Raw genomic sequence first — 23,695 nt, forward strand, 5'->3', positions numbered from 1 at the left:
TACAGCCCCAGGCAAGAAGAGAACTTTTAAATTAGCTATCATTATATTTGAGGGAAGGGATGAGAACATGATGTCACCTAAATTTAAGTTCTACTTCGTTGCACTGGCCTTATGCAAGCGGAGAGCAGCTGTCAACCACGAATAGCGATGATTTGAACGTGCTTCTCAACGTTTCAACTTTTTCCCAGGCTGGAGGGCCCCTCACAGGGCTAGAACTGGGCCGTTTCTCTTACTTGGCTAATCCTGAAAACGCTGTGGTAAAAAGCAACAGGCAGTCCTTAACAGAAACAATCAGAACTAGTTCTGCTAATTTGTTTCCTTCAGCAGAAAACCGCCAACTGGACTATTCCGAAAAACACGGACACCACAAATCCTCACACAGAAACACATTAGCGCCTGGCGGACTTCCGAGAAATCAGAGTCCTAATACAAGAAACCCACCAAGATGCGTGAGAGAAAATGATTTTATGATTTTCACTTCCCATTGGCTGAACTCTCTGGAGTTTAACCCTCTAACACATTTTCATTGGTTGTTTTTGCTGTCACGTCTGTCCACTTCCTGGTCCGCTTCCAGCAACTGCAGGACTAAAGGGCTGTACTGAGTCTGGGGGTCTCCCAAATCCCCAGTAACGTAGGCGGAGGCTCTCGCCACGCCCCCAATCCAGACCCCCGCCCCCGTGTGCTCGAGGGCCCGCCCCCAGACCGTCAGTTCCCGCCCCTTATGGTTGGGGCCCCGCCCTCAGCCCAAGACACCGCCTCTGGAAATTAGATCCCCGCCCCGAGCCCGTGATCACACCCCTTACCTGCGTTCCTGCCCTGACTTGTAGCCCCGCCCTCATCTTCAAGCCCCGCCCCCAGACAGTACAGGTCCACGCCCCCTGCCCGCGGTCCCGCCCTTCCCTCCCCAGAGGGCGGCGACCAGGCGGCGGCCGCAGCCGCAAGAAGATGCTGGAAGCGGACGGGCGCGCACCGCGGAGGTGCTGAAGGGATAGTTCCCGCGGCAGAACTTGCCCCTGAGCGCGTGAAGCACCAAGCGATGGAGACTATCTGGATCTACCAGTTCCGCCTCATCGTGATCGGGGACTCTACGGTGGGCAAGTCGTGCCTCCTGCACCGCTTCACCCAGGGCCGCTTCCCAGGGCTGCGCTCCCCCGCCTGCGACCCTACGGTTGGCGTCGACTTCTTCTCGCGCCTACTGGAAATTGAGCCCGGCAAGAGGATCAAGCTGCAGCTCTGGGACACGGCGGGGCAGGAGCGCTTCAGGTAGGGAGTCACCCGCTACCAGCTCTCGAAAGTGCTTGCGCTCGCTGCTCGCTTCCCCTTCGCCCCTCCCCTTCCAAGGGCTACTTCCTCCTCCGCAGTTTCTTCTTTCTTTAGCACGGATTCCTGCGCCCCCTTTCTGTCTCCTTTCCTGTCCTAACCTGGATCGCCTGGTCTCCCCCAGCTCTGTCTGCTCCTCTAGGCATTTGGGTCCCTTTGGCTCCACCGCTGGCTTCTCCCCAAACTCAACTTCGCATGTACGCCCTGACTCAACAACCTTCCTCCTAGCGTCCCCTTTTCAGCTTAGACCAAGCCTCTTAAGGGGCGGTAGAAATGCCTAGTGGGGTGTGTGTGAAAAATCTTTAGTTCTCAGCAAGCAGAACTCCAGCCGGGGTTATGGCCTGGGCTCCATTGGAACGGTTCACAGCGAGATGCATGCGGTTAATTGATTTGAAAAGCACCAAATGTGGTCATCAGAAAATACTGGGCCATGACCCTAGGTATTAGGTCCTGGAAAACAACTAAATGTAACATCGGAGTCACCAACCCAACTGAGGGTGTGTGTGTTTGTGTTTAAAGGGTGGAGTTGCCTTTGAAAGTTTGTCCTCTTTGGTGAAAAACGTAATATTGAGGTTTATCTGCAACTTTCGCTTTATTTCATTGATTCGTACTTAACGTTCCAGAGTGATAACAAGAGAAAATACTTTTCTAAATGGAGAAAAAGGCTCTCAAGTAAATAGTCTCATTCTAAATGTTCACTGGGGAACCTGAGAGATTGTACAAAGACGACTGACGTTACAGAAATAAGAGGAACCAAAACTGAATTCCTTGGATATTTGAGATAAAATCATATCTAAAGGCCTATTTCCAGTTATTTTGGATCGAACAGTACTTTGGTAAAGAAGCTGGTAATGTACTGTTTTGTTCCTTTAAAATCACATGATCAGACGGAACTCTCCTAGGCAAACATTGTCACACCTCTCAGCAAGTGCTCTGCTTGTGAACTAAGGAACTCCTTTTAGGAACTTCCAAACATGGCTCCCCCTCACTCCTAAGCTGCATCCATGCCGAATGAGTGCAGCCTACATTTGAAGAATGTCCAACACTAAAATCTTGGCTTTCATTTCTGGGTCTGACACTAATTCATGGAGATAATAAGGGAACTGCCTTGCTTGCCTGTACATTAGTTTCTTTGTGTGTGAAGTAGAGTAACGGTGTTAAAGGGCATCAGCTTTGTTTAGAATTCCATGAAGACATTTTTGTTCCCTTTTCAATCAGCCTCCTTTGATTGAAACAGTTTTTAAACCTTGTGCCTCATCTGTAAAATGAAGATATCGTCATGATTTCTAAGATTCCTTCCGGTTCAACCACTCTTGAGATCAGTTACCGATTCTTCCATTTATGGTCTTAGGTTGAACTCTGAGTTATTTCGGGGTCAGAAAAAAAAAAAGCATTTACTTAGTGCTTTCTCTGCCCTTTAAAGGTAGTAAAATCTTCCTGTGTCTATTTACTTAAAAGTAATTCCTCAACCTATTGACAGGAAAATAAAGGATAATTAATCTGTTAGAATGTAAAGACCTTTGCTAGTTGCCGGTTTTTCAATGCCTTTGAGAAGAATGTAAATAGCAATTCATTTTATATATACATTATTTAAACAACCCAGTAACTGCCCTGTAATAATGCAAGGACAGTTAGAGAATGTTTACAATGAGTCATACTTTTCTGTTTTGCTTGGCCCTTTACCAATGATATATTCATAAATACATACATATTTCAGTAGCTACCTACAATGCTTGCCTTTCTAGCATATAGCAAAATGCTTCACCATACAACTGCATTCAAAATAATTGCTGTTAAATCATCCTGCATGTTCTAGAAAATAGAGATATTTGTTTTGAATCATGGGTCTCCTGGCACATTTTATTACATTCAAGAGTGCTTGGAGATATACGTCTGTCATTACAATCATGCCCTGAGGATTTGTGGGAAATATCGTGTTAGGAGGTTTATTGGTGATTAGACATAAAGCAAAAAAGGAACTTAACTTAGAGAGCTCATGATGTAGTTTGAAAGCATAAACAAACATATTGCAGAACAATGAAATGACCAGTCGGGAATTATCATAACTAGTTCTCCTTTCAGTATTTAAGTTAACATTCTAGTGGATTTTAACTACTTGCATAACAAAAAGGGACAAGATGTGCTGGGCCTGGTGACACTTGCCTGTCATTCAAAGACTGAACCAGGAGGATCTTGTGTAGTCATACCAGGCTCCACAGCCAGACATGTCTTAAAGGGAACAGCACAGGGCATGGTGGTACAAGCCTTTAATGCCAGCATTTGGGAAGTAGAGGTAAACTAGTTTCTGTGTTCTAGGCCAGTCTCATCTACATAGAGAGTTGTGGGCCAACCAAGTGCTACATAGTGAGACATTGTCAAAAACAATAATAAAAGAACTGAAATCAGGGAATATTGATTTGGTTTATATAATGCTTGGGATTCCATGAAGAACCTTAGTTCAATAAGAAAGGCCCACTATGTGTCTAGGAAGTGGGGAAGGGGAGTCTAGTATTGTGAATGGTTAGAGAAGAACTAGAAATCACCACTTTCCTAGATCAGTAAAAACAATAAAAAAAAAGAAAAATGTCACTTTTTTTAACTTTTAATTATAGTGGGGAAGTTTAGCAGTAAAAGAAATAAAAAGAATGCTTAGTGAAGTGTCTAAGATAATCTCTCTCTCTCTCTCTCTCTCTCTCTCTCTCTCTCTCTCTCTCCTCTCTATCTATCTCACTATCTCTATCTCTCTCTTTATCTCTCTGGGAACCCACTCCATAGACCAGACTGGCCTTGAACTCAGAGGGCCAGTTGCCTCTGTTTCCCAAGGGCTGGGACTGAAGGCGTGCACCACCAACCACAGGACGACTGTATAGTGTTAGTAAGTTTATAGGAAAGAGTTAAAAATATGAAAGGTGTTAAGTTTAAAGAACCAGTTTCATCCAGCTCCACCCGTGTATTGGTAAGAGGTGTTGGGATTTCTAAAAGCGTAAAGTTATTGGGTCATTGGATACATCCTCCTTGGGAGGGATACACGTAATTTCTCATGGAGGGTCTGCAAGATGGCTCTGTGGGTAAAGAGGAATGTGTTGCCAAACCTGGTAAACTGAGTTTGATTCCTGGGGTCCACAATGGCTCTGACCTCTATGTGTGTACTGTTGGTGTGCCCCCACCCATAAGTAAATTCACAAAATAAAATTTTAAAGAAAATTTTAACATAGAGAATTTTAAAAAGTAATTTCTTATGAAAGTAAGTTCTTACAAAAGAATGAGCCCGACCCCTCCCACCTTCTGGGACCTTGTCTGGCCGTCGATGTCTTCCTCTCAAGCATGCTGCCATGAGGAGGTCACCTACCAGTTGAGGGGAGCCCACCAAACCTAGTGTCCTGCTGTGTGAACTGTCAGCTCCCAAAACTGAGCTGGATGAACTCTTTCCTTTATTCTGTATCCAGCCTCAGATATTTTGTTATAGTAGCAGAATGTGGTCTGGTGTAGACAGTGGGAAAGCATAGCAGCAATATTGAACACACACATACCATGAAAATTCCAGATTTCAAACCAAATTTGACCATTTTTTTTTATCATATTGTCTGACCTTTGGAGTACTACAATTATAGCCACTAATTTGTTTTGTTTTGTTTTTCGAGACAGGGTTTCTCTGTAGCTTTGGAGCCTGTCCTGGAACTAGCTCTTTTTTTTTTAATATTTATTTATTTATTATGTATACAGCATTCCTTCCGTGTGTGCCCACAAGCCAGAAGGGGGCGCCAGGTCTCATTATAGATGGCTGTGAGCCACCATGTGGTTGCTGGGAATTGAACTCAGGACCTCTGGAAGAGCAGTCAGTGCTCTTAGCCACTGAGCCATCTCTCCAGCCCCTTGGAACTAGCTCTTGTACACCAGGCTGTCCTCGAACTCACAGAGATCCGCCTGCCTCTGCCTCCCCAGTGCTGGGATTAAAGGTGTGCGCCACCACCGCCCGGCTATAGCCACTAATTATAATGCTGAGAGAACAGTGCCTTCTTCCCCCAGTGCTCTCAAGGTGAGCTCTGTAGAACATTCGTCCCTTATCCCTTATATTTTCAAAGAATACTTTGTATAGCCACATGTGTTTAGAAATCTCTATCCCTGTAACATCCCCCTAAAGCTCCTTATCAAAGCCTTTAAGAAGCCAGGCATGATGGTGTATATATGCCTATGATCTAAACACCTGGAAGCAGAGGCGAGATTGTAAATTTGAAGCCAGTGTAGGCTACATATGAAGACTTTGTCTCAAAATACCAAGGACTAAGGCTGTAGTTGAGTGGCAGAGTCCTTGTTTACTGTTCCCAAGGCAGTCCCAGCACTGGAGGAAGAAAGCTGCTAAGAAATAGTGCAGCAAAGAAATGTGTTTAACTTTGATTAAATTAACAGATTTACTTGGGCTATTTCCAAAATACCCAATTAGGTACAACTGATGTGCAAGGAGGACGCTTTGGGAAAGGCTCCTTTGATAAGTTGCTTTCATCTTTCTCAGATTTGAAGCAATAGCAGACCCATATAAATGAGTTAGCTGACTAATTAACTTTGCAGAAGGCTGTCAGCTGTAAGCGGTGGTTAGTTAACACCAGGGCTCCTGTATCTCTCAGTGCTGAGGTTACAGGTGCACATTGCCACATCTGACTTTTTTACGTGGGTGCTGGAGACCCAAATTCAGCTCCTCATTCTTGCAGAGCAAGCACTTTACCCACTGAGCAATTTCCCTACACTCTTTCTGATTCTTTAGCCCCTCTCAGTGCATCCCTTTCTATAGGATTTGGTGTGATATGGAGTCGTGTAGGTGCTTGCCTCAGTTACACGGAGTATAGTAAGAGACCCAAACTGAAACCAAGTGAGATCAAGAGAGAAGGCTGCAAAGGGGAGTTGGGTGGCTCCTAAGAACCTCCCTAGTTGTGAGAAAAAAAGGCATTATGAAGAAAGATTATAGATTCTCAAATTATAGGTATAGCCCACCACTTTTCCTTGAAATGGTATTCAATGTGAGAGAAAGTCTTTTCTTTTTTATTAAACTATATTTATATATTTTTATTGAGAAATGGCTTCATGAAATCCAGGCTGGCTCAAACTCACTTTGTAGTTATTCAGTTAAAACTGAACTCCTTGGGGTATAGAGATGGTTCAGAGGTTAAGAACACTGGCTGCTCTTCCAGAGGTCCTAAGTTCAATTCCCAGCAACATGGTGACTCACAACCATCTATATAAGATCTGGTGTCCTCTTTTTCATGCAGACAGAGCACTGTATACATAATAAATAAATATTTAAAGAAAAAACTAAACTCGTGATCCTCCTGTCTTAACTTCTCAAATGCCAATTTTATTTCTTTGCTTTTGTTTTTCAAGACAGGCTTTCCCTGTGAAACAGTCCTGGCTGTCCTGGAACTTACTCTGTAGACCAGGCTGGCCTCGAACTCAGATTGCCTGCCTCCTGAGTGCTGGGATTAAAGGGTTGTACTACCACTGCCCAACTTCAAAAGCCATTTTCTAAGTCATATAATTAATGTATTAGAGAGTTTTTTACTTGTCCAAGATCTTATAGCTTATAACTGGTTTTCTCAATAACTCAGTTCTTGCTGGGCAATAGTGGCACACACCTTTAATCCCAGCACTTGAGAGGCAGAGGCACGTGAATCTCTGTGACTTTGAAGCCAGCGTGGTCTACAGAGTGAGTTGCAAGCCAGCCAGAGCTACACAGAGAAACCTGTCTCAAAAAAACAAAACAGACCAAAAAAAAAAAAAAAAAAAAAAAACCTCAGTTCTCTTTCTCTCAATTTATTTATGATGTATACAGTGTTCTGCCCGCATGTGTGTCTGCAGACCAGAAGAGGGCACCAGATCTCATTATAAATGGTTGTGAGGTACCATGTGGTTGCTGGGAATTGAACTCAGGATCTCTGGAAGAGCAGCCAGTGCTCTAAACCACTGAGTCATCTATCTCTCCAGCCCTGATTTTATTTATTTTTATTCCATGTATATATATATATACCAGTGTACCATATGTATGTACCCGTGGAGGTCAGAAGAGGGCACTAGATGCCCTGGGACGGGAGTTAGAGGTGGAAATGAGCCACCATGTGGGTGCTGAGAATTGGTCACTGGAAGAGCAGCCAGTGTTCTTCCCCTCTGAGCCACTCCCCAGCATCCCAGGCCTCTCAACATTGTGTTCAGTGCTCTTTCTATGCCAGACTTCTTGTTATGATGGAAGTAAACTGCAATGTGGCATGCACAATTTCTATCTTGGAAAGTCTTTGTTTCCAAACGACGCCACACCCATCCCAGTGGACCCAAACTCATATCCGTCCAAACCATTATTTTACTTACTGTTATGTGCAGGAAACAAAAGGGGAAATTGCTTCACATAGTGGTTGCAGTACCAAAATGACAACACACATCTGTGGCACCAGTGAATGACAGCCTTCCTCTCTGTGCAGCCCTTACTGACTACACTGCTATGCGTACTAATAACAGTGAGCCCTTACACCTAAGTGGGCGTCAGTCCTCTCCTTCCACCGTGTGGGTCTTAAAGGACTGAGCTCAAGTCTTCAGGGTTTGATGGCAAGTTCCTTACCTGCTGAGCTTTCTTACCTACTGGCCACCCTGACTCCAAAATGTTCTGTTTGTTTAGCTAAGGAGAGGTCTTGGAGAACACATCTGGGTATGGTCCTTACAGTTTCATAAGTACTGTGAAATACTTTTCAGTCTTTTTATGCTGTCTTCCTCTGCCCCAACCCCGAGAAGGCATGATGACGTACTTATGAAAATCCCCATTAGTTCCATTGATTTCTAAATGAAAACAGTAATTTTAGAAGCAGGCTGAAATAATGGAAGGATAAATAGTGAGTGTAATAAGTTTCAGGACATGAAATTATATGAAACAAAGAGTGCAGAAAAATGTAGCAGCCTTTCTCAGACCACCAGCTCCCAAATCATGACAGAGACTTATTATTATTAGTTATGGATGCTCAGCTTTACCTATGCTCATCCCACTAGCTCTTATAACTTCATTTAACCTGTTTCTCTTCATCTGCATTTTGCCTCAGGGCTTTTTACCTTTTTTTTTTTTTCATTCGGCACGTCTTACTTTTCCCACTTCTACATATTTGACTAGCGGGCCCCAGATGTCTCCCTCTCTTTTTTCTTCTCTTCAGCTTAGGTTCCCTCTCCTTTTTATTCCCTATGCACACCAGCCCAGCCTATCCTTCTACTGCCTACGTTTCTCTGTAGCTTTTGGTGTCCGGTCCTGGAACTAGCTCTTGTAGACCAGGCTGGCCTCCGCCTGCCTCTGCCTCCCAGAATGCTGGGATTAAAGGCGTGCACCACCACTGCCCAGAGGCCATTCAGCTTTTTATTAGACTGATCAGGTGCCTTATGCAGGCAAGGTAGAACAGCAACACATTTTCATATCATTAAATAAATGCAGCACATCTTTACATAGTTAAGCAAATGCATCATAAACAAATGCAACACACCTTTGCATCGTTAAAGTAATATTCTAGAACATAAACAAATGTAACACATCTTTACATAGTTAAAGTAATATTCCACAACATAAACAAATGCAACACACCTTTGCATAGTTAAAGTAATATTCCACAACAGAGAAACACATGGGAATAGACTATAGGTGCAGAAATGATAGGAGAACTCTAAACCAAAAATGTTTATTCTTTGCTTATACTGGGTAGTATTTAATTATCTCTGATTGGTCCCTTTTATTCTGTGAAAAGTAAAGTGATATTGAGAAGCTGTACATTACTCTCTGCAGAAGATACCAGAAAGCATTAGAATGGGGCCTAGTAGATGGCTCAGTGAGGAAAGAGCTTGCCGTTCAAGCTTGAGGACCTGAGTTCAGATCCCAGCACTCATGTAAAACGGCAGGTATCTGTTTGTTTGTGCAGGGCCTTAGTACATCGCCAAGGGTGGCTTTGAACTCATGATCCTCCTGCCTCAGCCTCTCAGTCTCAGGATTATAGCCATACACCACCATGACTAGCTCTGTGGACCTTATTTTATAATAGGGGCAGGGAGCGGGATAGACTCAAATAAGTTGAAAATGATATAGAATGTCAGGCTGTATTAATTGCGATGGAGAATAAGAACAACAAAGGCAAATAGAGCGTTGGGGATAGCAAGAAGCCCTGTCAGCATTGAGGATGTGTCATGAAAGGGAGACAAAAGATGCCCACAGGGGAGTTACATGTTCAAAGGGAAAATGGGCTCCATTAGTTCCTTGTCAGTATTCCTTGGAGTCTATGTAACCACAGCCTGATTTATTTATTTTAAATAGGAAGATGCTGGAATTATTAATGTTTGGGTGAAGAAAGACTATCCTAAGTTCACAGTATGAGAATCCTTGGTAAGAGAGGGACTGAGTCCTGATAAAATGAGAGGGGAGACTTTTGCTGTATATTCCTGAAGTCATCCTAAGGGCCAGCATCAGAGGCAGAAGAAGCCGGTGAGTGAAGCATCAACACAATGTCTGCTCCCACAAGGGCCGTCAGAGCGTCCAGCCCTGGCTGCAGGGGAGGCTAATGCATTTGTGGGCTACTAGCTGTCTTCAGCGTCAAAGCACTTCTGTCTCCTAAATACCTATTTTACAGTTGGCAACGCCATAGGAAGGTATTTCCAGGTGGAGCAGCTAATTCATTTAACCTCAGCCAGCAAGTGCCCAGTGTTTTTAAGAGTCTGATGCCTGCCCAGCAAAGTCCATGATGACATGCAAGCACTCCATAATCTTAACGCTTACATTTAAATATTTAGATATGCCACTGCTATAAATCTTGAGCACACCAGGGCTTATGGAGTGTTGTCCTCCATTTAGTAATAGCACCTTGCTTTCAGTGTCTGCCAGAAAACGAAATAGTTGCCTGAGATATCATTTATATTTTTTTAGAACCTCGATAATTGTTTTTATGCCAAAAGACTCCAATTTCCCTACAGCAGTTTGCTCCCAGTTTGTTACATTAATCATACATTAAGCAAGACTTTATAAATGTCGGTGAGCTCCGAGGCTGCCAGCAATCACTCACGTATATGTTATCTCTGGGCGAGGAGGGGGGGAGAAAATGCAACAGCTAAAACCTTTTATGTAGCCATGCTGGGCATGGTGGCACACAGCACTCAGAAGGCTAAGTTTAACTAGGAGTTTGAGGCCAGGCTGGGCTACACAGGGAGATCTTGGAAAGAGACAGACAGAGAGCTGTTGGAGGACAGATAACACATGACTCCACTATTAAAGCATCTCATTTGTCAAACCTAAAGAAGCAGGAAATGGAATGGTGGTCAGGAGGGATCTAGATTTGGATACCTAGAGGTCTGAGCAACGTTGTCCTTAAAAAATTAACGGTACTGTACTATACACCTAATAATTATAGAGGTGTGATGACTTGAGTCTTGGTGCGACCCAAAGCTTGTATGAAAGGGACTTGGTTGCGAGCCGATGGGTTTGGGAGAAGTAACTGAATCCTGACTTGCTGATGATGGATTTGTTCCCAATGGTGTCACAGTATGATGGCCATGTGAAGAGCTGAAGCATGGTCAGGAGAAAGGTCACTGAAAAATACGCCTTGCCCCTGGAATGTGTGTGTTCTTCCTCTCCCTCCACGTCCCTCTGTCTATGGCTTTGCTCTCCCTCCCATCCTTGCAGCCCTCTCCCTCCCTCTCCTCTACCTTTCCTCGCCTGCTTCAGCCCTACCACCCTGAGGTGAGAGTACTTCTGCTCACACACCCTGACTGCCATGACACCTCTGAGACCACGAGCAAAAATAAATCTTTTTCCCCTTGAATTGCTTTTCTCAGGTATTTATCATAGTGATATATAGTCTGACTGACTTACATGGAGGAGGATCTCCCATTGGTTTTTATTTCTCTGTAATTTATTAGGTTTGTTTATTGGTAATACAAAAAAATTGTACATGTTTATAGGGGTGCCATGGCATTTTTATATACATATTTATTGTCTAATGTTTAAATATGATTATATTAATTTACCTCAGACAACATTTTTTGTTTGTTTTTGTTTGTTTGTTTTGTTTTCAAGACAGGGTTTCTCTATGTAACAGCCCTAGCTGTCCTGGAACTAGCTCTTGTAGACCAGGCTGGCTTCAAACTCACAGAGAATCACCTGCCTCTGCCTCCCAAGTGCTGGTATTAAAGGTGTGCACTGCCACCACTACCTGGTCTCTCAGATAACATTTTATATGAAAACATATAAACTCTTTTCCTTAGGCTTTTAAAAATATACAATACATCATTATCAGTAGCTATATATTTAAAAAAAAAAACTGAACCTTTACCATGTAAAGCCATGTTGGAAGTTATGAAGGATTTGTGTTCTTGATTTCTATCATTTTTCCTAGACAACATCTGTGCAAATTTCCTCGATCAGCTATGTCCTGGGTGCCCCAGATAAAATCATCTTGAGGTTCCTCATAAAAAGGGAAATTTGCTCAGCTCTCTCTTGAGGCTGTCTTGATAGGCTAAGATAGTCCCCATACTGGAGAACCACGTTTAGAAGAAGCAGTAGATCCCATGAGCTCTGAGCAGCCAGAAGCACAGGAAACCTGTAGTCCTCACAAGACAGGGCTGCTCTTTTTCCACATGCTCACCTACTGTCATAGAAGCTCCAAGGAGCCAGTTGGCAGCCTGGACGAATTCACTAGAAGCATTACAGTGTTCTCTAGTGGAAACATCCCTCCCCTGACTGCAAAAACTTCTTCATCAGCACAATAGAAAGGGTTTAAAGGCATCCAAAATATTTAGTGACTCAGGAGCCAAACATGGTGACTCATAACCCCAGTTCTTGAGGACATGGCAGAAGAATTACCTAGAGTTCGAGGCCTAGTGGGCTACAGGATGAGTCACTAGCAGAAAATGGAAAAGACATTTGAAAATAAAATAAGATTTAGTGACTCATTAAATGCAATTGAGAAAGGTTTCATCACCCAACCTTCACCCCTCGCTTCCCATGGAACAACTGTGACTCAGAGAAAACTCCCCCTCCTCCCGCACTAGTTGAGGATACATGCATCCTGAAGGAGCGTGTCAAAGCCTTACAAGGTGACCTCTCCTGGACGGCACGTGTCTAAATCCTCATGAGCCATCCACAGCTGTATAGGACCAGCTGTCTCTGGATCATCGTGGCAAGCTCTTGGAATCCTGTGGCTGACATCAGCCCATGTCCCATCTTCACCGTGATTAACTGAATACTTTAATCCCTGCCCTACACATAATACCATGGCAAGGAATGAGGCATTCTGTGATTTCATGGATGGTCACTAAGACGTCCGCATTCCAGAGCGAATCCTTTATAGTGAGAGCATCCAGCTTCTCACATCAGCAGTTACTAGAGAAGTGGGTAGCAAAGGGTGACTGTCCAAGTCAATCTGGGTAAGAGGAAGACCCTTGAGCCTTGGCACAACTCCCATGTCCACTTCGCATTCAAACTGGAGTGGACATCTTTACTGATAATGACAGAACAGGGCTTTTTTTTTTTTTTTTTTTTTTTTTTTTTTTTTTTTTTTTTTTTTTGAGACAGGGTTTCTCCATAGCTTTTTGGTTCCTGTCCTGGAACTAGCTCTTGTAGACCAGGTTGGACTCGAACTCACAGAGATCCGCCTGCCTCTGCCTCCCGAGTGCTGGGATTAAAGGCATGCGCGCCCGGCCAGGGCATTTTGTTTTATAGATTATCAAGAATTCCTAGTCAGGCAGTAGGGGCGCAAGCCTTTTATCCCAGCACTTGAGAGGCAGAGGCAGATGGATCTCTGTGAGTTCGAGGCCAGCCTTGTCTACAAGAGCTAGTTCCAGGCTCCAAAGCTACAGGAGAAAACCCTGTCTCAAAACAAAACAACAACAACAAAACAAAACAAAAAAAAAAAAGAATTCCTGTATGGAGGAGCCTTTTGATAGGCTTTCATATAAGCTACAATAGTTCATTATTGTTTATTACATACTCATCAACATGGCCCTCAAACCTCTTTATAAGTAGATAGTGGTTTTCATTTCTCAACATGACAAACCCTTAGCCTGTGCTAATGAATTGTGGATCTTGAGCCACAGGAATCCTCTAGGAAAAGTGGACAGTGAGTCGGACCACTAGCTTTCCAAATGGGAGAGTTCCCTTTTCTACTTAGCTTTAAGTTCCCCAAAGAGTGGAGCTGACTGGTGCTAACTTGATCTCTCTCTCCCTGACCCGCCCCCGTGTGTGTGTGTGTGTGTGTGTGTGTGTGTGTGTGTGTGTGTGTGTGTGTATGGTGGTGGTGGTGGTGGTGACAAAGCCCAAGTCTGGTGCATCAAAGAATACCCTCATAGTGAGCATTCAAGTCACACAGGCATGTTGGGTTCTAAAGATGGGCATTTAGTCTCTTTCAAAGCCAGACTATGAGCAAGAACTATTTTTCAAAAGTGTAACAGCCTTTGATGAAGAGCATGCCTCTGCTCCAAAATGTCACGGCTATAATTGTCCATCGGAGCCTTGTCTAGGCTTAATTGAACATCTCAGTCTGCTGTGTATACTTGAGGCTGGTACCATTAGATCTGATGGGCTAAGTGGCCAAGTTGCATGTGTTACAGCACAGAGCAGTGATTTACAGCCTCCCTAATGCTGCAACACAGTTCCTCATGTCCTGGTGACTCCCAACCGTAAGATTATTCTCGTTGCCACTTTATAGCTGTAATTTCGCTACTGTTCTGAATTGTAATGTAAATATCTGTGTTTTCAGATGGACTTAGGCGACCCCTGTGAAAAGGTTATTTGACACCCCCCCCCAAAGGGGTCTCAGAGTTATTAGTATAGACCAATCGAAGGTACTTCTCCTTTAATCCTGTTAAAGCTGGACCTTTTGGGTCTCACACTAATGGGTCCGAAAAGTACATTATACTATGCAAGTTCCCTCTAAAGTTAGAAAAAAAAATCTTTCTTCTTAACAGGGTCATAAAATATATAACTACAAGGTGGCGTACAGTCTGGTAGCCTGAGTTAAATCCCGGAATCCACATAAAGGTAGAAGGAGAGAACTGAATCCAGAGTCTGTGCTGTCACAAGCCCGCACACATACATCATACATATACAATAATAATGAGGGTAATTATTGATAATTTTTTGAGATAGGATCTCGCTATGTTTACCTGGCTGGCCCTGGACTCACAGATATCTGCCTGCCTGCGCTTGAGTGATGTCATGGAAGATGCAAACCACCAGGCCCAGTTAATTGATTTTAAGGCCGCTACGACTCACTTTCTCTGGTTTCATCAACACATCGTCTCCAGCATAAAAGTACCCCTCAAGGAACTTCCCTGAGAGTGCTGGCGACTGTGTGTTAATCAGCCCCTCCAACACTGACGGCAATGCTCCTGTGTGACATGTGAGGTCAGACTACAGGGAGATGTTAGACGGCATGCCCTGGCTTCCACTGTTCTGTCCTGTCGCTTATGTCCTCACCAGCTGTGTTGCTCCCTGACCTGATCATTCGGTACTGCACACTTGAAAGGGCACTGGGTATTCAGCGGTGAACAAAGCAGACACGGCCCTTCATGCCCCTTAAAGTTAGCAAGCCAGTAGCATGGATACAGAAAGTGGGGAGGGGTAGGAAGAGGGTACCATGCAAAAGTACCAGCGGTTCCTTGGCACTGTTGAGTACCCACTTGGGATTGGTTATAATTAATTCATAGCAACTTCAACCGATGTGCCCTGAACCATCTCCTCAGCCCAGGTTTGCAGTCAGAATTATTTTACATTCATTTATTAGGAGGCGCAGGATAGGTGCATGCCAAAGGACAGCCTGTAGGAGTAAGTTCTTCTCTTCCACTCTGTGGGTCCTGAGACGGAACTCAGGCCAGCAGGCATTGCAGCCAGCACTTCTGTGCATCAAGCCATCTCGCTGGGCCCCAAATCTGGAAAACAGGTGCTGGGGAACAACCTGCCGGAGTGGATGCTGCTATCAGCAAAACGACAGGACTTGAGATAAAGAAAGTCAAGTGCTAAAATCTCTAGTCTGTGGAGAAAGGCCCAGAGCTGGCAGGTGCCAGCAGAGGGCTTCAGTCTCAGAGGAGCAGAGGATTTGTTTACAGAGGGATTGGAGGCGGTAATGGGGGAGGGGTCCTGAGGCCAAGCCTGAGGAGAAGCCTTTGAAAGAGGGTGAGATAGGTCACCTTCCAGCAGCAAAAGCTCAGCAAGCTTCTTTTACAGGCAATAGCAGTAAAGCTGAGGACATAGCTCAGGGGCACATTTATGGATTAGGATTTGGGTTTAATCCTCAATCCTAAAAGATATGAAGAAAAACAAAACCTGGACCTTCCCTTTGGGTTCTGTATTCTACCCCACCCCCTGCATTTTGGCCAGAGGATAGTCTCACAACTAATAATTCCCTCTATAACATATAAAATTAAGATTTTTTTTTTTGGTTTTTCGAGACAGGGTTTCTCTGTGGCTTTGGAGCCTGTCCTGGAACTAGCTCTGTAGACCAGGCTGGTCTCGAACTCACAGAGATCCACCTGCCTCTGCCTNGCATCATGAATAATAATTAAAAAGTTACATTATGAGAAAAAGTGTAATTGCTTATACAAGTTAATAAAATATGTATAGCTGGGTATGGTGACCAGTACCTGAATTCCTAGCTACCCAGGAGGCTGAATAGGCATATTACTTGAGCCTAGGAGTTTGAGGCTAGCCTGGCCAACATAGCAAAACCAAAAATATGTATGAAAACATACATAAAAGCAAGGCACACACAGCTGCTCTATTTAACCATTGTGGCACAATATAGCCTTATTGCATTAACCCACAATAAAATGATACATTTAATAGGGTTTATTAGTTAAATTTTTTTGTTTGTTTGTTTTGAGACAGGGTTTCTCTGTGGCTTTGGAGCCTGTCCTGGAACTAGCTCTGTAGACCAGGCTGGTCTCGAACTCACAGAGATCCACCTGCCTCTGCCTCCCCAGTGCTGGGATTAAAGGCGTGCGCCACCATCGCCCGGCAAGATTTTTTTTAAAAAAAAATGCAAGTTGCTAGAAAACATGTTGTTTCCTACAATGTAAGGCATGCTTCTGTGTGTGTGTGAGTGCATGCATGTGTACACATATATATATATACATGCACGCAAACATTTCAATGTTGAATTTTCTATTTTAGGTGGTAACTCGTTTTTTTAATTTGTAAATGTAAATATTTACTGAAATAATATAACTCTATCTTGGCAATTTAATGAAGTCATAAGGTTACTTTGTTTGTATTATATCCCAGTAATTTTTGAAATATCCATCCCTGTTCTTTTTTAAACATTTTTTTTTGTTTTGTTCTGTTTTTCGAGACAGGGTTTCGCTGTGGCTTTGGAGCCTGTCCTAGAACTAGCTCTTGTAGACCAGGCTGGCCTCGAACTCTCAGAGATCCGTCTGCCTCTGCCTCCCGAGTGCTGGGATTAAAGGCGTGCGCCACCATCGCCCGGCCTTTTAAACATTTTTTTAAGATTAATATCATTTCCCCTTCCCTTTCTTCTCTCCAAGCCCTCCTATGTATCCTCGACCTTACTCTTTTTCAAACCCAGGGTCTTTTTTTTTAATTGTTGCTGGAGTGTGTGTGTATGTGTGTGTGTGTGTATGCGTGCACACACGCATGTCCCTAAATATATAAATTCAACCTGCTCAGCCTGTGAATGCTGCTTGTGTGTTTGTTTCCAGAGCTGACCACTTGAAATGGTTCCCTAGGGAAGGCCGTTTCTCCCACTCTCAGCATTCCTTAGTTGCCTGTAATTCTTTTTTTTTTCCCTAGCTTTTCGAGACAGGGTTTCTCCGTAGTTTTGGTTCCTGTCCTGAAACTCGCTCTTGTAGACCAGGCTGGCCTCGAACTCACAGAGATCCGCCTGCCTCTTACCTCCTGATTGCTGGGATTAAAGGCATGAACCACCATCCAGCTAGCTACCTGTAATTCTTTGTCTAGGGATAAAATTTAACTTCCCCCTTTAATGTTAGTATGTATTGGTGTCATCCTTGTTCAGACTCCATTACTTTTAATTATGTATACTTGTGTCTGCAGGTAAATACGTAAATTTGAATGCAGTTGCCCTAAAAGGGCAGAGACATCTGATCCCCCTGGAACTGGAGTTACAGGCAGTTGTGAGCCAACAGGGTACTAGAAACCTAACCGTCCTCGGAGAACAGCACATACTTGTAACCACTGAGCTGTTTCCCAAGTTCCCATATCCCAGTAAAATCTTGAAAAACTTGCACTAAGTAATCTTCTCAACATTGCATTTTCAACCACAAAAAGGTTGTTTTTAAAAATGACACTGGTGAAGGACAGGTGGTGTTGGTGCACGCCTTTAATCCCAGCACGTGGGTGGCAGAGGCAGGTGGATCTCTGGGAGTGAGTTCCTGGCTCAGCAGGTCAAGGGCCTTGCTACAAAGCCTGAGGACCTGAGCTCCATCTTTTCTTAGCTAAGGTTTTTAGTGCAGTGAAAAGACACGAACCACGACAACTCTTATAAAGGAAAACATTTATTTGAGGTGGTGGCTTACAGTTCAGACTTTCAGTCCATTATCATTTGTGGCAGGGAGCATGGCGGCATGCGGGCACATGTGGTACTGGCTACATCTTGATCAGAAGGCAACAGCACAAGACTGTCTCACGGGATATGGCTTGTGCATGTATGAACCCTCAAAGCCGGCCTCCACAGGGACATACTTCCTCCAACGAGAACACATCTACAAACATACCGTACCAACAAAGCCACACCTCCTACATTTTTTTATTTTCAAATAAGATTATAGAGAGCAAGGCAGATTTGGTGCTGATAAAGTTTCGGCCTAACAACATAGGCTTAATTGGATTTTTCTTATGACCTGGCACATCTGCCTGAATTCATACACATACAGACAGAACAGTGGCAGAATGGTAACAAATTAATTATCCCACAGAATTAAAGACGATAGCAACACCTTAATTAACTAGATTCTTTAAATCCCGTTAAATATGGTGGACAATTTTTCTTGTCGTCAATGCTTGTATAGTACTGTAGCCCCCAGAAACTGTTGCTTGAAGCCTAGCTTGATGGTGCACGCCTACAGTCCTAGGACTCAGGAGGCTGAGCTGGGAAGACAGCTGGGCCACAGAGCAGTTCTAGGCTGAGCTGGACTTGGAAAACCATGTCTCAAAAATAGAATGATGGATGAAAACACAGGAGAAGGGAGGGGAGTCACTTGGGGTTATTTTACGAATTTTGAGGAGAAACAGGGAGGCGAGCGAATAAGGGGAGGGGGCACATACGTTCTTCATACTCAGAAAGCAAGGCTGGTGGGTTTCTCTGGCAGTACTAAGTATTGGACCTAGGGCCTCCTGAGTGCTCGAGAAGTACTCAGGGACTGGGAACACCTGCCCTAGCTGCAAAGGCGGGCACAGTGTTGGGTCGCTGAACTACTGTGGCTTTAGGAGTGAGGAGAGTGTAGTGAGCACAAGCGTCTGGGGCATCCCACTGTCCCTTCATAGCGGTCTCTATATCTTGGTCAAGTAGATGAGTTTGGTGTGGAGCACGGACAGCTTGAACTTTGACACTCGGGAGGTCCTTGGCATTTAGCGCTTTCCTTTGCCCTTTTGGCTAGTCAGCCCTGTATAGCAAACATTCTGTGATTCCTAGGATTTGCCAGCCAATATGATGTAAGACACATGTATAAAATGTTTGACCTTTGAGAAACCATGGATCGAGCCAGAGACATCTACATATCCAGGCAGCACATTATAAAAATCGATGCAAATGTAATAGCAGTCTGCTACCCATTAGATGGGATTATTTGAGAAAGGAGTCTTTGATTGGGAAGGCTCCTCAGATAATATCTTTCTTGAACTATTGAAGGGTAAATAGAGTGTGACAGAGAGGGAAAGGCTAGATGACATTCAGCAAGCCCCAGGGGTCTTCTGCCTATCTCTACCTCCCCAGTGCTAGGATCGTAATTTTGAGCCGCCACACCAGGAGTTTTTTCCATGAGTTCTAGGGGCCAAACGTAGGTCTTCGTGTGTGCACGGCAAGTGCTCATCCTGCTGGGGCAGCTTTCAGCCCCACCTTGAACTCCTCTTCCTCTTACCTTCAGCTCCCGTGTGGAGGGATTCTAGGAGTGTTGCCACCATACACGTCATATATGGGGACTGAACTCGGGGCTCCCTGCATGCAGACACTCTACTACAGAGTTACATCCCGAGTCCTCTATTATCTATCTGTTTTTAACCCCATTTTGTAATAACTCTTCTATCAAATACTTAAAAAATAAAACCTCATAAGACACTGCAAGATGATATGCTGCAAAGGTTCTTATGTGTCTAAGAAGTGCGACTTCAAAATTCTGTCCATATATGAGATGGGCATATGTGTTAATCTCAGAATAATATTGTTCACCGAGGATACTTCATATTGGATTTATAAGCTCTATTTAAATAACGTTATTTTCGCATTTGATTTTGGTGTTTCATTATTCGAAGGAGGAGCAAAGAGCATTGACCTGACACAACCTTTTTTTGTTTTTCAGATCAATAACTCGATCCTATTATCGCAACTCAGTTGGTGGGTTTTTAGTATTTGACATTACTAACCGACGGTCTTTTGAACATGTGAAAGATTGGCTGGAAGAAGCGAAAATGCACGTACAGCCTTTTCATATTATATTTCTCCTGGTGGGACACAAATGTGATTTAGCATCACAACGTCAGGTGTCAAGGGAAGAAGCCGAGAAACTATCGACAGACTGTGGAATGAAATATATAGAAACCTCAGCAAAAGATGCTACAAATGTTGAGGAGTCCTTCACAATCTTGACAAGAGACATATATGAACTTATTAAGAAGGGAGAGATTTGTATTCAGGATGGCTGGGAAGGGGTTAAAAGTGGCTTTGTTCCAAATACTGTGCATTCTTCTGAGGAAGCAGTTAAGCCCAGGAGAGAGTGCTTCTGCTGACTGCAACATGCCAAAGAACTGTCGTATACAGGCCAAGACGCTTCTGGATACATGTCAACATTTACAGCAGAACAACGCAAGGAGTGAACGTCACAAAGCATCCAGACCCACGGTAGCATCGTGAGCTGCTGGCTACAGCGCTCTCTGCTCACCAGCTACACGGACAGACAGGGTAGTCTGCTGAGTTAGGAGGGAAAGCAGACAGCCTTCTTTCTGAAACCAGTGTCTACAAAATTACACCCACTCTCACTTTCTTAGCATATAGCTGACCTTAGTGTCCAGATGGGTCAGTATTATTCATCTTTCTTGACAATTGAAATTGGATTTTTTTTGTATACACGTAGTCTGGCTGAAAATAAATGTGTCAGGATTATATTCTCCTCAGTCAATTAGTATTAAATATAAAGTGCACTTGACGGGCCGACGAGATGACTCAGTGGATAAAGAAGCTTGCCACCAAATCTGCAGACCTGAGTCTGATCTCTGGAACCCCTGTGGTGGAAAGAAAGAACCCATTTCACTTGAAGTTGTCCCCTGACCTCAACACGCACGCCGCCATACATGTGCTCACACAAATTCACGTGAGTGCGTGCAGCAACATACACCAAATAATATGAAAGATGCATAAGGTACATCTTGCAGGCTGGGGCCATCGCTCAGTGCTAGAATGCTTCCTTAGTTTCTGAAAACCTAGATTCAATCCCAGCATCAAAACTGGAGAGGGGGCCCGGCTGTGGTGGCTCTCACCTTTAATTCCAGCACTCAGGAGGCAGAGGCAGGAAGATCTCTGTGAGTTCGAGGCCAGCCTGGTCTACAGAGCAAGTTCCAGGACCAGCTCCAAAGCTACACAGAGAAACCATGTTTTGAAAAACCAAAACAAGAACAACAACAAAAACAAACAAACACTGGAGGGGGAAAAGGCAAAATACTTTTAAGCAGTCGCAGAAGTACTGACTAGGACTAAAATATAAGTTTTCAAAGTACCAGGTTTGCCATTCTTAGAACATAATAAAATATATTTTATATTCCTTTTTGTTTCTAGATTTATTGGTCCTGGAATCGTTACTTTTGGCAAGATTTGTAAGTGCTCAAAGGAGATATTTTGAGCAAATATTCACAGGAAACAAAAAGGACCACTCAGTAGCAAATAGTTTGATGCTATAATATACTGTCCAGACTTAGCCAAGGAAAGCAAAAACAAATTTAGCCAAGAAAAAAATAGTGATTTTTCAAAGAAAAAAAAGCAGTTTATCTTGAACTATTGTCAAAATTATCAATATACATACATAGTAGTTTTTCAAATTTCCAAATTATCTTATTTCCAGTAAAAGTAGACAAGATGTTCTGAATAGGAAAAATGGTGTTAGCCACTTGATTTAGCATTCACATTTATAATTTTCCGATCTCATCAACAGAAGGGAAGATAAAATACTCAAGTGAAAAAAATGATGTTCAAGTTCAGTTTTTTTAAAACTAACTGGAAGAAGAAATGGGAAGGTGGAACAGCAAGAAGTTGATACCTGTAGGGCAGAAACACTTATATGGGGGTGTGTGTGCACACATTCATGGTTGAGGAGTGTAAAAGGGTAGGTAAAGCTGGGTCCAGTTGCTTTGACTTTATGGAGGAGATATTTCCCCATACCCCACCCCTTATAGAGGAGGTATCAGCAGTGAGTGATAAACTTTAATCCCACTCAGGAGGCAGAGGCAGATGGATCTCTGTGAGTTCTAGGCCAAGCTTGGTCTACAGAGCGAGTTCATGGACAGCCAGAGCTACACAGAGAAACCCTGTCTCAAAAAAACCAAAAAAAAAAAAAAAAAAAGACTGCCAAATGTGTATACCCATAACCTCAAATCTATCCATACATATATACATATATATAGTATTGTATATATACGTGTATATATGTATATGTGTGTATATGTATATATGATTGATCGACCTGTTTCTTATATATTGTTATAGAGGATGTGAACGATAATGCCAAAGCAGTCAATATTTGCTCTAGGCAAAAAAGAGTTTGCCCATATTTCTTTTTTCTTTAGATTGTCTCTATGTAACAGTCCTGGCTGTCCTGAAGCTCGCTTTGCAGACCATGCTGGCCTCGAACTCACAGAGATCTGCCTGCCTCTGCCTCCCAAGTGCTAGGATTGATTAACAGTGTATAATACCATGACCTGGCTGCTGCCCAGATTTCTTAGAAATACATATACAACTTTAATCTTAGCACTCAGGGGGCAGTGGTAGTGGAGCTCTGTGAATTTGAGGTCAGCCTGGTCTACAGATCAAGTTCCAGGACAGCTAGAGTTATGTGGTGAAATCCTGTCTTTAAAAAAAAAGACATACTTTACTTTATGTCATTACTATGCTTTATTTACTCTTATTAAAATTTAATACTCTATATGCTGTAGCTAATTGCCATTAGAATTTTTTAAATGAACAAAAATCTACTTAGTGTATAATAAACTTGTACCTGATTGAGACTGCTCATCCACAGTGCTAATAATTTCAGAACATGTAATGGCATGATGGTTCATTGTATGTAAGCTTAAACGAAATGTCCAAGTGATCAGAATGCTTTTCAATGTGATCTTTATGTTCTTTGCATCACCACAGGAGCAAGTAAGAGAGAATTTTTGAGCCTGGAAACCTGAGGATTTAGGCTTCCAAAAGCATCAAGCAACCAAAAATAATCGTGTATTATTTTTTGTTTTTGAGACAAGTTTTCTCTGTATCTCTGGCTATCCTGGAACTCACAGAGATTCGCCTGCTTCTGCCTCCCTGAGTGCTGGGATTTAAGGTGTGCGCCAGCACTGCCCAGCTACAATCATGTATTGTTAACACATCTTTTTTTTAATATTTATTTACTTATTATGTATACAATATTCTGTTTTATGTGTATACCTGCAGGCCAGAAGAGGGCACCAGACCTCATTACAGATGGTTGTGAGCCACCATATGGTTGCTGGGAATTGAACTCAGGACCTTTGGAAGAGCAGGCAATGCTCTCAACCACTAAGCCATCTCTCCAGCCCTGTTAACACATCTTTATTGAACTTTACATCATTGAAAAACTGGATCTAGATTACTAAAAATCATTTTAAGAATGATGTTGTCTGTTTTTACACTTTTTGGTTCAATGAAGAGCCTAACTTCTGCAATCCCAGAGTGCCCTGTGTTTGAATAGTTCCTTAGATCTGATCAGGCAGAAAGAATGAGCCAAAGACTAAAGACCCACTGGAAAGAGTTTGATTGGAAATGCAAAGGAAACATCACTCAGAGCCAGATCCTTTATATATCAAAATAGTAGAGTAGCAGAGCCAGGTGTGGTGGTACAAAGCTGTAATCCAGAGACAGCAAGGTCACTACTACAGAGCAAAATCGCGTATCAGTCAATCAGCAGTAGA

General features: G+C 43.2%; 1 protein-coding gene across 1 annotated transcript; it reads left to right on the top strand.

Moving 5' to 3' along the window:
* Positions 1-938: 938 nt before the first annotated feature.
* On the top strand, positions 939-22,088 carry Rab39a (RAB39A, member RAS oncogene family). The gene is made up of 2 exons (XM_050119430.1): positions 939-1,263; positions 19,861-22,088. Exons 1-2 carry the CDS (start codon positions 1,037-1,039, stop codon positions 20,285-20,287), a joined length of 654 nt encoding a protein of 217 aa, XP_049975387.1. The 5' UTR covers positions 939-1,036; the 3' UTR covers positions 20,288-22,088.
* The last annotated feature ends 1,607 nt before the right edge of the window (positions 22,089-23,695 follow it).

The sequence above is a fragment of the Alexandromys fortis genome, unplaced genomic scaffold (assembly GCF_014885135.2).
Source record: "Alexandromys fortis isolate MF-2015 unplaced genomic scaffold, M_Fortis_MF-2015_v1.1 scaffold_167, whole genome shotgun sequence".
Classification (NCBI taxonomy): Eukaryota; Metazoa; Chordata; class Mammalia; order Rodentia; family Cricetidae; genus Alexandromys; species Alexandromys fortis.